Source organism: Temnothorax curvispinosus, unplaced genomic scaffold (genome assembly GCF_003070985.1).
Source record: "Temnothorax curvispinosus isolate PA1 unplaced genomic scaffold, ASM307098v1 QBEX01010321.1, whole genome shotgun sequence".
NCBI lineage: Eukaryota > Metazoa > Arthropoda > Insecta > Hymenoptera > Formicidae > Temnothorax > Temnothorax curvispinosus.
In genome coordinates, this window is record NW_020220101.1 from 1 (window position 1) to 12,078 (window position 12,078).

General features: G+C 29.4%; 4 protein-coding genes across 5 annotated transcripts; 1 reads left to right on the forward strand and 3 right to left on the reverse strand.

The window, feature by feature from the left end:
• The first annotated feature begins 272 nt into the window (after positions 1-272).
• On the forward strand, positions 273-4,962 carry LOC112460116. The gene is made up of 8 exons (XM_025024634.1): positions 273-496; positions 2,581-2,784; positions 2,864-3,125; positions 3,278-3,400; positions 3,762-3,923; positions 4,047-4,229; positions 4,333-4,532; positions 4,625-4,962. Exons 2-8 carry the CDS (start codon positions 2,594-2,596, stop codon positions 4,788-4,790), a joined length of 1,287 nt encoding a protein of 428 aa, XP_024880402.1. The 5' UTR covers positions 273-496; positions 2,581-2,593; the 3' UTR covers positions 4,791-4,962.
• Positions 4,963-7,601: 2,639 nt separating this feature from the next.
• Positions 7,602-9,054, reverse strand: LOC112460129 (sugar transporter SWEET1). The gene is made up of 4 exons (XM_025024655.1): positions 8,880-9,054; positions 8,384-8,461; positions 8,016-8,298; positions 7,602-7,851 (listed from the first exon to the last, which is right to left on the reverse strand). Exons 1-4 carry the CDS (start codon positions 8,945-8,947, stop codon positions 7,636-7,638), a joined length of 645 nt encoding a protein of 214 aa, XP_024880423.1. The 5' UTR covers positions 8,948-9,054; the 3' UTR covers positions 7,602-7,635.
• A 172-nt stretch (positions 9,055-9,226) lies between these two features.
• LOC112460128 (outer dense fiber protein 3-like) lies at positions 9,227-10,602 on the reverse strand. Its single transcript, XM_025024654.1, has 4 exons — positions 10,576-10,602; positions 10,274-10,486; positions 9,985-10,189; positions 9,227-9,855 (listed from the first exon to the last, which is right to left on the reverse strand). Exons 1-4 carry the CDS (start codon positions 10,595-10,597, stop codon positions 9,597-9,599), a joined length of 699 nt encoding a protein of 232 aa, XP_024880422.1. The 5' UTR covers positions 10,598-10,602; the 3' UTR covers positions 9,227-9,596.
• A 245-nt stretch (positions 10,603-10,847) lies between these two features.
• Positions 10,848-12,042, reverse strand: LOC112460119 (uncharacterized protein C9orf85 homolog). Of its 2 annotated transcripts, none has more exons than XM_025024639.1 (3): positions 11,929-12,042; positions 11,229-11,753; positions 10,848-11,094 (listed from the first exon to the last, which is right to left on the reverse strand). In XM_025024639.1, the coding sequence occupies exons 1-3, from the start codon at positions 11,960-11,962 to the stop codon at positions 10,886-10,888; spliced, it is 768 nt and encodes a 255-aa protein (XP_024880407.1). In that variant the 5' UTR covers positions 11,963-12,042; the 3' UTR covers positions 10,848-10,885. The 2 variants fall into 2 exon arrangements, with proteins under 2 accessions (XP_024880407.1, XP_024880408.1); XM_025024640.1 differs by having other exon boundaries at positions 11,892-12,042.
• Positions 12,043-12,078: the final 36 nt, after the last annotated feature.

Consider the following 12,078-nt stretch of genomic DNA (forward strand, 5'->3'; position numbering starts at 1 on the left):
AACCATTAGCACGGACGCAAACCATGTGTGGTTACCGAGCGAAACGACGTAGTTGATGCGCACTTTCTCAGGCGGCGCGCGGCGCGTCGGAAAATCGGGCACACAAAAATTGACGAAAAACGCCGGGACCTCTCTCAGGTTTCTCTCTGATATATATCGATTTGTCCAATAATCGCGACGTAACAGCTTCCACCTTTATCCAGAGGTCCAGAGCTTCGGGCTTCGGGCTTCCACCACATGAGGTCTCCAAAATCAATTTGGAGTTCGGACTGTTTGGAGTTTCTGACGTCTCGCTCGTCCCTTCTGTTCATCCTTGACAAACACAACAATGGCAATGGCATACTCATTCATTGATCACGAAATGTCAGCATAACCGTTCTTGTGTGGTTATTATCTGCTTCCTCATATTTACTTACATTACACGAATAAGATTTGGCTTCGAAAGTGACGCTGTGCTAAGCGTCAAGTTACGCATTTGTGTTAAAACGTTCGTGGGGTAAGTGCGACGGAAAAACAAAATTTATGCGTGAAACGTAACGATTTATTTATATGTATTATATTGAATTCTGTCCATATTGATGTGTGAGCTTTCCTATTATTCTTATATAGAAATTAGAAATTAAAAGAAGAGAAAGGATATATATATATATATATATATATATATATATATATATATATATTTATTTATTTATTTATGAAGATTGTGAGTTTTTTAAAAAGTAGCTTTGTCCTTCATACTTTCAGAGCTTCGTATAATCGTAGCCAAAAGTTTAGTCAGTGTTATTCAGAGTGATTGAATCTCCATGTTTTAAGTAATTTTTAATACCTCCTTTGTTTACAAACTAAAAAAAAATTGTCATTTAAATAGAAGGATGTCTTGATATATCAAAAATATGGAAATGTCTTTTTTCTATAAACTAAATATTTATTTTTTGTATCTATGGGAGATTAGGTAATATCACTTTGTCAGCTCATGGTTTAGGTAGGCACCAGCGTCACCAGCGTGGCTGCCAAGTTTAACCTATAAATATATTGCTGCTTTTATTATATATATCATGTACATTTGCTTATATTCATTTCGCAAACTAATTTTGATTTACTTCATAATATTTTATGTCTTGAATATTATAGATAGAACTTTTACTCAACTATTTGGCCTTAGTAATTTTCTTACAATTGTGTCTCATAACAAAGTTTCAGATTTAGTGAAAAAGATTTAACCAGCAGATTTACAATCAATCGCACGTTGCTGTTCTATATTAGTTTATAATAAAAAAACCTAGAAAGGACTACTTGACATTGAATATTGGTAAAGATGAAATTAACATTGCTTATTTGTGTTTTTTTATATTAAATATACATACAATGTTTATGCAAAAAAAATTTGAGAAAAAAGAAAATAAGTAAGTGTAAAAGTAATTTTTTTCTGATATGTAGAACTAAACGATCATTAAAAATTACAAAAATAAAGCAATTCGCTGGAGTATCTGTGATTTTATTTGTCGAAATCTAGTATATCTATTCACTTTTGTCATTTTTACCTTCTTTCAAGATAAGTGCACAATCGACCGTCTGTGTCCTGATTCTGTAACTCTTTATGACAATGTCGTTATTATTATGTTGTTTGCGCAGGTATACTATATGGTAAAAAAGCTCAGCACCGACAATGTAACCGATAACGATACTGTCCTTAGAGTTACGGAATAGGAAAGCAGTTACCATCTATATACATGTGATTGGTTAAGATTTTCTTACTATTTCTAAGAAAAATGATTTAAATGATTATTCAGCAGTTCAAGTTTAATAAATTAAATTTTTATTGTGTCTTGGTATTCCTTTTATTAATACAAAAAATTAATCTGATCAATTTTATTTAACTCTGTATGAAAATATGCAGCAAAGTTTATAATTACTGTTTAAAAGGCTCTTTCTAAGCGAATATTATTTATCATATATCGTTTATCCAAGTTTTCCAGAAAATGAATTTGAATGTTTTGAATCATTAAAATTTTGTAATATTAATTTTAAAAGTGATATAAGATCTGTTTGTTTTAGCTGAACTTCATAGTTCATCTTTTCTCCTTTTCTCTCCAGCACGAGAAAAGGAAAAGAGGAAAGATGAACCGTGCAACAAGTTCAGCTAAAACAAACAGGCCTATGGCCTATGGTATAATAACTGATTGTAAAAGAATAAAAGTAGCTACGTATTAGCTTTTCTTTCGGTATTAAGTTCTTATTCTTTTGCAAACAACTAAAAATGACAATTTACGAGTTATATCATTGTTAAAGCAAATGAGCAAGAACAGCTTTTTTACCAAAAAAATAGAAATATATTAATTATAGAAAAAAAAAACAGAATAAAATATAGTTAAATATTGTTAAAAACATAGTTAAATTATGCTTTATGTACATGCATTAAAATTTTTTACTTACTCTTCGTGATATTTATAGTTACTTGTATAGAAAAAAAAAAGATTGCCTCTTCTCTAAATTGTAGAATCATAAATTATTTGTACGTTCTCTTATACAATATACATGTCGCTAATTTTTTTAAAAACGTTTATTTTTTATATTTTACAGGTAAAGGAAGAAGATGAAAATAAAGCGCAGTAAGTCTCTTTCTCCTGAACCATCTAGTAGCAAAGATACAAAACGTATAAAACTTGAAGAATTTGCAAATTTTAATGGAACAACATCATCTCTAAACATTCTTGAATTCTCGGATGATGTTTTACTTAATATATTGAAATATTTACATCCGCAAGATCTCATGGCGATCAGTTTGTGAGTCGCATTTATCTCTATCATATCTTCTATATTATATTTTTTATGATTGTTTATAATTGGTTTCTTTGAATCACAGATGTTGTCAAAGATTTGCGCAGTTAGCGCAAGACAGAACTCTGTGGAGAAGAGTAGATTTTCGAACAAACCCTATACTTCTAGATGATTTGAATCAGTACATGAAGTTTTTACAGCCAATAACAATGAGTCTAGCAATACGTGGCAATCTGATTTGTCGCGAAGGTTCATCTCTTACACAAAAATTTTTTAACAATGTGAAAACGCTATGCGACCAACTTAAAGAATTGATCATTGAAGAATATTACATCAATGGAGATAAGGTATATTATAGAAATGTTTATAATGTCATATCATATTCTTGTGTTTAAAATGTTTATTGATATAAAGAAGGTGTTTATTTTCTTTTTGTCTTTCTCTTTCCTTCTATCATAAAAGAATATATATTTAATCTACTACAATGCGACTTTTACAGATTCATATAACAGATTTTCCATGTACTATCGAAAAGCTTTCATTAAAAGGCTGCAAAATGAATTACTTACAAAATAATAAGTCTTATTTTTTTAAAATGGATCTTCACATGCCTAATTTGACAGTAAGTTGATATTTTATATGTAGATACATACATAGATCTTTTAACGTCCAAAATAGTACATTGTTTCTGTATTTTTGATACTATGAAATACATTTACTTGTAATATATATTTGACACTCGATTTATTTTTCAATAATTAAATTATTTTGTTTCTGATTTTTATATACATATTTAGTTTTTAAAATAAAAATTTGTCTATATGGACAAAAAATTATTTCGAGTCATGATGAAATCAATACACATGTATGCATGTGTGTATATATATATATATATATGATATTTATTCATCGTTTCTCTCTCTATGCTGTAGGTTATAATCTACAGCAGTTGTATAGTATTAAACATTTAATATTATTTTTAGTGTTTGATCTTAAGTAATTGTGAATGGTTTACGCCGCATTCCTTACTAGTTATCAGCAAAATACCAAAACTTAAGGAACTCAGATTGAACTCGTGTCACCGTCTGGGCGAGTGTGTTGCTTATGCTAGTTTAGCAACTAGATTTGGATTCAAGACATTAGAGGTATAATATTTTTCTTATTTATGTATATTTTAATTCATACTATAGCAATTATTCTTATGCTTAATCTTACTGGAAAGACATTTTATTTCCACTGAAAAGAGATATTTTTATGTTTTATATAAGGTTTTAGACTTACGGGATACAGCACTTGGAGATAGTGAAGTTGGTTGTTTTAGTAGTACTAAAACTCTAACGCATCTCTATTTGGAATGTCCTTCTACATGGAGAAATGAAGAATCGCCCGAAGCGATTATACAACAACAGGCTTTGCGATTACCCATTTTTGAAGACGGCAATCTAGCACAGGTATTTGAAGAAAGTATATTTATAAGTATTGAATACAACGATAAGTACATGTTTTTTTTTTAGTATAAAATGCCTGATAACAAAAAGAATTTTTTTAATTTAGTTTTTAGTCGAGGATGCATTTTCTTTTGAGAATTATGGATTTCAACGATGTTTGATATCAGATAGAGCAATCTGTGCACTTGGAAGCGATACTTGCGATAGGGAAGTTGTAAATAGCTTCCTTGCTCCACAAGGAATGATAATATTACGAGAAGATAGACGGATATCTAATAATCCAAATCTTAAAACATTAGTCGTTAGGTAAGTCAATTGATTTACTTGACAGGAAATACCGAAAAGTTTAAAAACTCAAGAAAAATAAATAGAATATACTTTAAATGGTTCTTTTTCAGAAATTATCCACGTGTAACAAATTCGAGTCTTATCCATTTGGCTTTAAATGCATCAAGATTGGAATACTTGGATGTTACTGGTACTTCTGTGACAAGAGATGGTATCGAATCCTTCAAATCACAAAAAAACAATGTTAAAGTAGTCTCGTCATTTGATGAGACATAGTTAAGGTCATATCTAGCAAATTAGGAATTAATGAATATTTATATTTTATTAATACTTTTCGTAATTTAGAAATTATAAATACTTTTCGAAAAGTATTAATACTTTTATATTTGAATACATGTTATACTTCGAGATTAAGATCTGTCTAATGTTCAAATTATTTTCTATAAATAAATAATTTTGATTAAATATAATTTATTTGAGAAAGTAAGACAGAGATAGGTAAAATTTGTTTTTTTTTTTTTTTTTTTTTACGAGCCTGCAATATAATTATATTATGAAATATCATAAATATTATCCATATAAGTACTTTCTAGAAATTGATTCTAATCTTGATATTTTATTAATTACGATATAACACTCATTGCAATTATTATATCTATTATTGTGTTATCATTGTGGCTTTACTTTTTATTTATTTTCAGTATTATTACTATTATTTTTTATTCTTTTCTTTTTCTCTTTCATTATCTGTGTACTGTCTATACTATATTTTGACAGTCATTTAAGATGGCTTTTTGTATTATTATGGAATTATTATTTTAATAACAAATGAATAAATAGATAAGTGAATATTATATAGATATCATTACTGCATATTATTATCTTGATTTATGCATGATTAATAAGCGTACATAAAACGATATATTTAATATACCTATGTAATGGACGTTATGTGAGTGTGTCTCATGCTTGCAAATACATATATGTGCTGTATTATATTATTTCAAGTTTTTAAAACTTATTATATCATATAAATAAAGAATCATAGAGTGTATGTATATTAAATATATTAGATTTTTTGTGAATAAGGTGCAAAAACATACGAAAACAAATATATATGTTTAACTAGTATTTAAAATTTGACATTATAATATTCTAACACATTGTACGAAATGTTCTAACACATTGACTGCATGCTTATAAAATGTAATCTTGAAAAAAGAATATTTTAATCTTTACAGTTTTACAGGTATAAATTGCCAATGTAAAATATAAAATAATGGCTTTATGACACGGCTAAAATTGAGAATAAATCGAGTAAATTAACGTTTTAGCTGGCAAATTAGAATTATCCATCACTATCCTTTAGAAAATTTATTTCTATCAAAAATAAAGTGTTAGAAATTGATTGGTTAATACCTTGTACGTTGCAGAGTTTGTATTGTAAAGAGTGTATACAACTTAATTCGAAAGATAAATATATCTTAAAAACATTTCAAGTCTAAAGAAATAATATAAGAAATATATTTCTACAAACATAAGAGTACCATACTTCTTCTTGAAATCAGAAACATAAGAGAGGTTAATCTTGAATATGTAGTGAAGAGAGTTATTGATACAAGTAGCAAGGTGATGATTTTGTATAATATTTTCTCATGTAGGACTTATTTTTGAGAAAAAAATGGACTTTGAAAAGATTAGAAGATTCATGATCGTTTTGATTTTAAATTGTGAATAGACATGTACATGTTATCATGCTTTGATAACGAATTATCAAATGTTATCCAAGATACAAAAAACATTTAACAATTTATTTAAAATATATTTTATGTGTGTGTGTGTATTTATTTAATTTTGTGGGTGCATGTGTGAGAAAATAAACCAAGCTCATATTACATATATCATATAATATAATATCAGAATAATGACATATGTTGTGTAGTGTGACTAACACTACAAAAGACTTTGTAGTGCTGTAATGCTGTGAGTGTCGCAGTGTTTAATTGTCCAATTACAATTATGATTAGATTAGAAACAGAAAAGAACAACGTATTACATACATTGAACTAATTTATCTGTCAATTGTTAGTTTTATATGTATATGTATATGTATATTATACATATATATAACTCTTTAATTTATGATATACCTCAATCCGAAAGAATACATTTGTCTTCAGAAACATTTATGCTGTTCAAAAGCATCTATCGTAAGAATATAAACAATGATAAAATATTTAGATTTATATGAAATTATATGATTTAAGGAAATTTAAATCAATTTATTTTTTAAGAGTCGAGAATCACGTAAATACATCAATCACGGAATTTTTGCGTATCATGATATACATATGTACAAAAGTTTGTGAGCGAGTCTTTTAAAATATCTGAAGGCAAAATGGAGCATTGTGACAATGGCATGCGTTTAACTTCCGAACATAAGAAAGAATTATCCATCACTATTATTGAATACCTGGCTTCTACCAACGGGTGCAATGTTTGAAAAAGCGAAGGAACGTGATAGTGCATTATTTTTAAAGCACACATTATTCCAAGTAAATCAGAATGCATTTACAAAGAATTGTAATATATTTATTTAAGTATTATATATTTTAAACATTTATATATTAATTTAACACTATACATTATGTATTCAAAAACAAGCATTTCCAAAACTCCAACGGCACTCACTTTAAACCTTCGTATTTTCTATAGTTATAATTTTTGGACTTTGACCCGTGAAAACTTTTGATCAGCACCACCTAAACCACATTTTTCAATTTCAGCCAATTTAATCGGAACCACCTATAAAATGTGCGGAATCCTTCGTTTGGAAATGGTATTAAGACTTAATGATCCAAAATTAAGAATTTATCTCTTCGCACTTGAATAAAATTGATGTAAAAAAAAATCAAATGATTAACATATGTATATTATTAAGAGCTACTTATGTGTAACATGAAAAATTAATAAATTAATACAAATATATATATATAGCACAGGATAAAATAAAAATATACTACTTTATGAAAAATTATTGATTTATAATATGTAATACTTCATTATATACAGTATTAATCGATCTGATTAATCCATAGAGCAAAATATATTATTAATCTTCTCATATAAAATAAGCTTGATCTGCTCGTTTGTTTGGGTAAATCAAGAACAAAGAAAGTTGAAAAGCTGACAAAATACAACCCATAAAATTTGGTATTTGTATAAATTGGTCACTGAGCAGACATCCATATGCGAACCACTGGCAGGATACTATCATGGAGGCCATTATGACTGGAAATGGTAAACTTTCTGTGCTTTTCATTCTTATCACATGTGCCTATAACAAATTTACAACTATCGATTACCGATGCAGTATATATAATAAAAATTAGTATAATATAAAAAAGAAAAGACCAATTATCTAATCAAAAGTTTCATTAATTGAACTATTCAATAAGATTTTGTGAATACATATAACAAGATGTGTTATTTCATACTTACAAGTGATATCAATGGCGATGCAAAGAATAATATAGTCAAACTGCAACTAAGAAATCCTACATATCTCTCAGCTAAAACTTTGTCACTTTGATAAATACTGTACAGATATACAAGCAAAACCAAACAAATCGCTACTGTAAACTGCTTAATAGTAGTTGATCTTTTTACGTTGTATAAAATATGAATTAATACATAACATATTTGTAATATTGTTCCAAATATATTTACAGATATAATGAATGAATCTCCAATAAGTATTCCATATCTTAGCCACAGACTACAACTGTAATGATAACAATAGAATTCTAAATTAAAGTCGTTATTTACTAATATTGGCAAATATTGCTTAATTATATTACGATACGTACGACATGAAACACGTCACAAAGGCCAATCCCGAGCTATCCCCAGTTGTACCATTTCTAATATATTTCTTGCATACCAATCTAAGTAAGTACAAGAAAATTTATTGACTTTGTTTGATAGACAAATCCAATAGAATTTAACTATTAGTACTATTACTACATGGTAAAATATAATGTAGTTTCATATAAGATCCGATAAAAGTATTAATTTAACATTTTATTAAATCTTTAACAAAATGTGCAATTATGTCAGTGTTATGCTGAGTAAAAAATAAGTAAAATAATATATACGATAAATTACATTCGAATAAAAAAATACGTAAATGAATGGGTCATACGAAAAGAAATTAATCATCTAGATTGATATGTAACGTTAAATTAAATAAATTTTTATATAAGGAAGGCATATATATAAATCACGGTAATAAATTTTTTAAATAAATAAAAAATCAAATGCTTAGTAAATTATCAAGGTTATTTGTTATCGTATTATACTCACACGCCAGCTAGAAACTGTAAAACTGTACAAATTGATGCCGATAATGCAAGTACATCCTTAATCTCCATCAATGATTTAGAACATGCATTTCTTCCACATTAATTATCATTTGACAATGTATTCAGTTTATCTAATCACACTAGAAATCAGAAACGTCCCTTCTGCTTCGTTTTTTTAAGGCCATACATACATACGTATTACACTACGGTGTAACATCCGTTGATAATTTTTTACGCGAACGTTCTCTCCAGTGATGCAAGATCGCGCCACCGTTTCCTTTTTGTTGTACATACTTTTTGTGTGCCTGTATTCGTCAGTCGTCACGGCGCACAATCAAAAATGTAAGGCCAAATAGGAAGGAAGGAATTTAAAAATATAAGGAACAGGATATTAAGCGATTAGGGAATTAAGAAATCCAAAAGCTGATGTAGCATTGATACACGGCTTCCGATAGGTTAAAACTCTGTACCCGTGTTATTCTTTGTTTTTGTTGCTTGTGTTTTTTATTGTGCATCATCCAGCTCATCCAGCTTTATTTCTGATTCTTTAGTCCTAGGTCCTAATTGCTAATATCTGTTCCTTATATTGTGCGAAGGCCTTAATATAATGTAATGTAATGTAATGTAATGTACACGTAATGCCAAACCTCCGACAACAATAGATTCGAGATTTATTGCACAAATACCAAAAATACGATAACAATTTTTAATTATAAAATTAATCCTCGTCCAGCTGTGTCATAGGTATTCCGGTACATTCACTATGCTTTATACCAAATGAATACATAGGAGAACGTTTTCGCGTATCGTACAATGGATAAAAGATTGGTGCCGGACCGTCATATCTTTCTAATAAAATGTGTCTTCCCTTTAGACTATACGCCGGACTCCGTCGTTTTATCGTATCATAGTTTATTTTGATGTATGCAGCCGGGCCTGGACCCATAATTTCTTCGCGTGTCTTACGATGACCAATCCTGAAAAGATATGAAATACATTTATATTATAAATATAAATATATGATATAATAAATAAAGAGATGATTTTGATTTTGTCGCATATGCATATTCAATTGAATGGCAACAGATTTAGCCACGTTTTCTTACATGGAAAATGCACCCTGAGCAGGTTTATCAGGCACCTTGGGCCCTATGCACGTTGGCAAATAGTACGAATTTGGTCCAGGCCCTTCATCCAGATACTTAGTCATTCCTCGTGACTTGATACTGTAAGCTGGTGCTCTACGACTATGATTCATCGGTGGGCACAACTCGGGGGAGTATGCTCCAGGTCCTGGAGCATGGTCTTGCACTACGAAATATTAAGTTAAATGAATTAATATTAATTTCCTGCATCTCTCAAGTTGTAGTTAAGAAGGAACCTTCTTGTACTCACAGCTCCATGCTTTCCTTCCTCTGATTGTGTAAGCAGGTGGATTGTCCGGCCCAGATTTTGTTAAATTTCTGACATCGTAATGAGGACCAGGCCCTATCATATAAGACTTGATACCAGTTCGAGCTCGTATACTATACGCTGGACTTCTATGCCGAGATGGATCATGGCCACTATAGCCAATTAACGTTGGCAATTTGTAAACTGGACCAGGACCTACATTCACAAATTTATATATTAATATAAAAGGGACAATTCGTGTAGTTTGTATTGTTATCAAAATAAATAATTGTTAAATAGTTCACCTTTTATGGTACAACTTAACATTCCTGGTTTTTATAGATTTTACATTTTATTATGCTTTTCACATACGTCAACTAACAATAAAAATGGAGGACAAAGAAAAACCAGTTTAAACGATAATATAAAAACTTTTCATGACATAATGATCGTTATGAAATTATTAATAAAATATGAAGGTGTAAACTTCAAGTTGATATGTTCACAACAATCGATATATGTTTAACATGCTCAAATATTTATAGTGACTTATTATTATGAAAACGAAATAAAAAGATTATATTTTAAAAACTCTTTATTTAGAATATTTTTGTATCACGACAAATCTTCAACATCACTGTTAACATCATCAGTATCACTATCAATGTCATCATCGTCTTCTACAGCTAACGATTTTAGTTTCATTAATAAATCTTCTCTTCTCTTCGAACTTGTTTCATCTTCATTTCCATCTTTGCTGTCAATTCCATCTGTATCGGTGTCAAATCCAGGGGTACGAGATTTACTATTTTCCTTATTTTTTGCTAAAAAAAAAAAAAAAAGCAGACCAAGCACTGCTCATTACATGAAAACATACATTTATGTCTATTACGTATATAATACATACATAAATAAAATTCTGTTAAATAATTCAATACGCAACACACAAACTACATACTCGATTGACTGATATAACGTAAGAATGTTCTTCGTTTTCGTTCTGACATCGTTTTCAGAATTGTTTTAAACTCAGCATCTAGTTTAATTTGTTCTTCTTTACTAGGTTTCCCTTCTACAATTTCCTTCTTCTGTCCACATTTCGGGCAAACTCCTTGCTGCTTAGCGCAAAGCAAGCAGATATTATGATAAGAATGTTTCACAGTTTTCTGCTCACACTTGGTACACTTCATTGGAGCTTTAAGCGCTTTATATTTCTTATATTTGATTTTCCACTCTATTATTCTTTTACAACGCTCGCATACATTATTAACTTCAATGCTGTTAATTAGCTTTGTTTTTTGAGAGTTGTCATGTAGATTGTTTTTAAAGGACGTGTGATTTTGGTATCTTTGAGGCCTCGAACGACTAGCGTTTCCTTTCTGACAACTCATGGTTCTTATTGTAATATTTTTGCAACTTTTTAAACTTTTTAAACAATATAAGGAATCTGATTCTCTCAAACGACAAACGTAGACTTTATTATCTGAAAATATAAGCCTGAGATAAGATACATTAATAACCTAACTATAGAATTCTTGAAGCTCTTATCGCGCTCCTTATAATGCAATAAGAAAAATTTTACATTGTAAGTCTCTGATACGTTGAAAATTATAATAATTACCACCAAAATACAGCTTTGATGATATGTATATAATTACAATTGTTTAAAAGCTGGATGCACAACGTGCACATTGAAAAACATGCCGTCTCCGTCTGTTTCTTTTAGCTGCACTGGCTGAACTGGTGCAACTGTGCAACATATAGCAATGGGTGCGTTCAGCCGATACTCCGCTAGCCTAGCAATCGTG

Bases quoted from the DNA above. Each gene is read 5' to 3' on its own strand.
- LOC112460116 (XM_025024634.1), top strand. From the start codon at position 2,594: ATGAAAATAAAGCGCAGTAAGTCTCTTTCTCCTGAACCATCTAGTAGC. The intron at 2,785-2,863 runs GTGAGTCGCATT...TTTGAATCACAG, and splicing joins GATCTCATGGCGATCAGTTT to ATGTTGTCAAAGATTTGCGC. The intron at 3,401-3,761 runs GTAAGTTGATAT...TATTATTTTTAG, and splicing joins TTCACATGCCTAATTTGACA to TGTTTGATCTTAAGTAATTG.
- LOC112460129 (XM_025024655.1), bottom strand. From the start codon at position 8,947: ATGGAGATTAAGGATGTACTTGCATTATCGGCATCAATTTGTACAGTT. The intron at 8,299-8,383 runs GTACGTATCGTA...TTATCATTACAG, and splicing joins TTTGTGACGTGTTTCATGTC to TTGTAGTCTGTGGCTAAGAT. The intron at 7,852-8,015 runs GTAAGTATGAAA...AATTTGTTATAG, and splicing joins CATCGCCATTGATATCACTT to GCACATGTGATAAGAATGAA.
- LOC112460128 (XM_025024654.1), bottom strand. From the start codon at position 10,597: ATGTTAAGTTGTACCATAAAAG. The intron at 10,190-10,273 runs GTGAGTACAAGA...AATATTTCGTAG, and splicing joins AGGAAGGAAAGCATGGAGCT to TGCAAGACCATGCTCCAGGA. The intron at 9,856-9,984 runs GTAAGAAAACGT...ATATCTTTTCAG, and splicing joins GCTCAGGGTGCATTTTCCAT to GATTGGTCATCGTAAGACAC.
- LOC112460119 (XM_025024639.1), bottom strand. From the start codon at position 11,962: ATGTGCACGTTGTGCATCCAGCTTTTAAACAATT. The intron at 11,754-11,928 runs GTAATTATATAC...TTATATTTTCAG, and splicing joins CATCCAGCTTTTAAACAATT to ATAATAAAGTCTACGTTTGT. The intron at 11,095-11,228 runs GTATGTAGTTTG...TTTTTTTTTTAG, and splicing joins ACGTTATATCAGTCAATCGA to CAAAAAATAAGGAAAATAGT.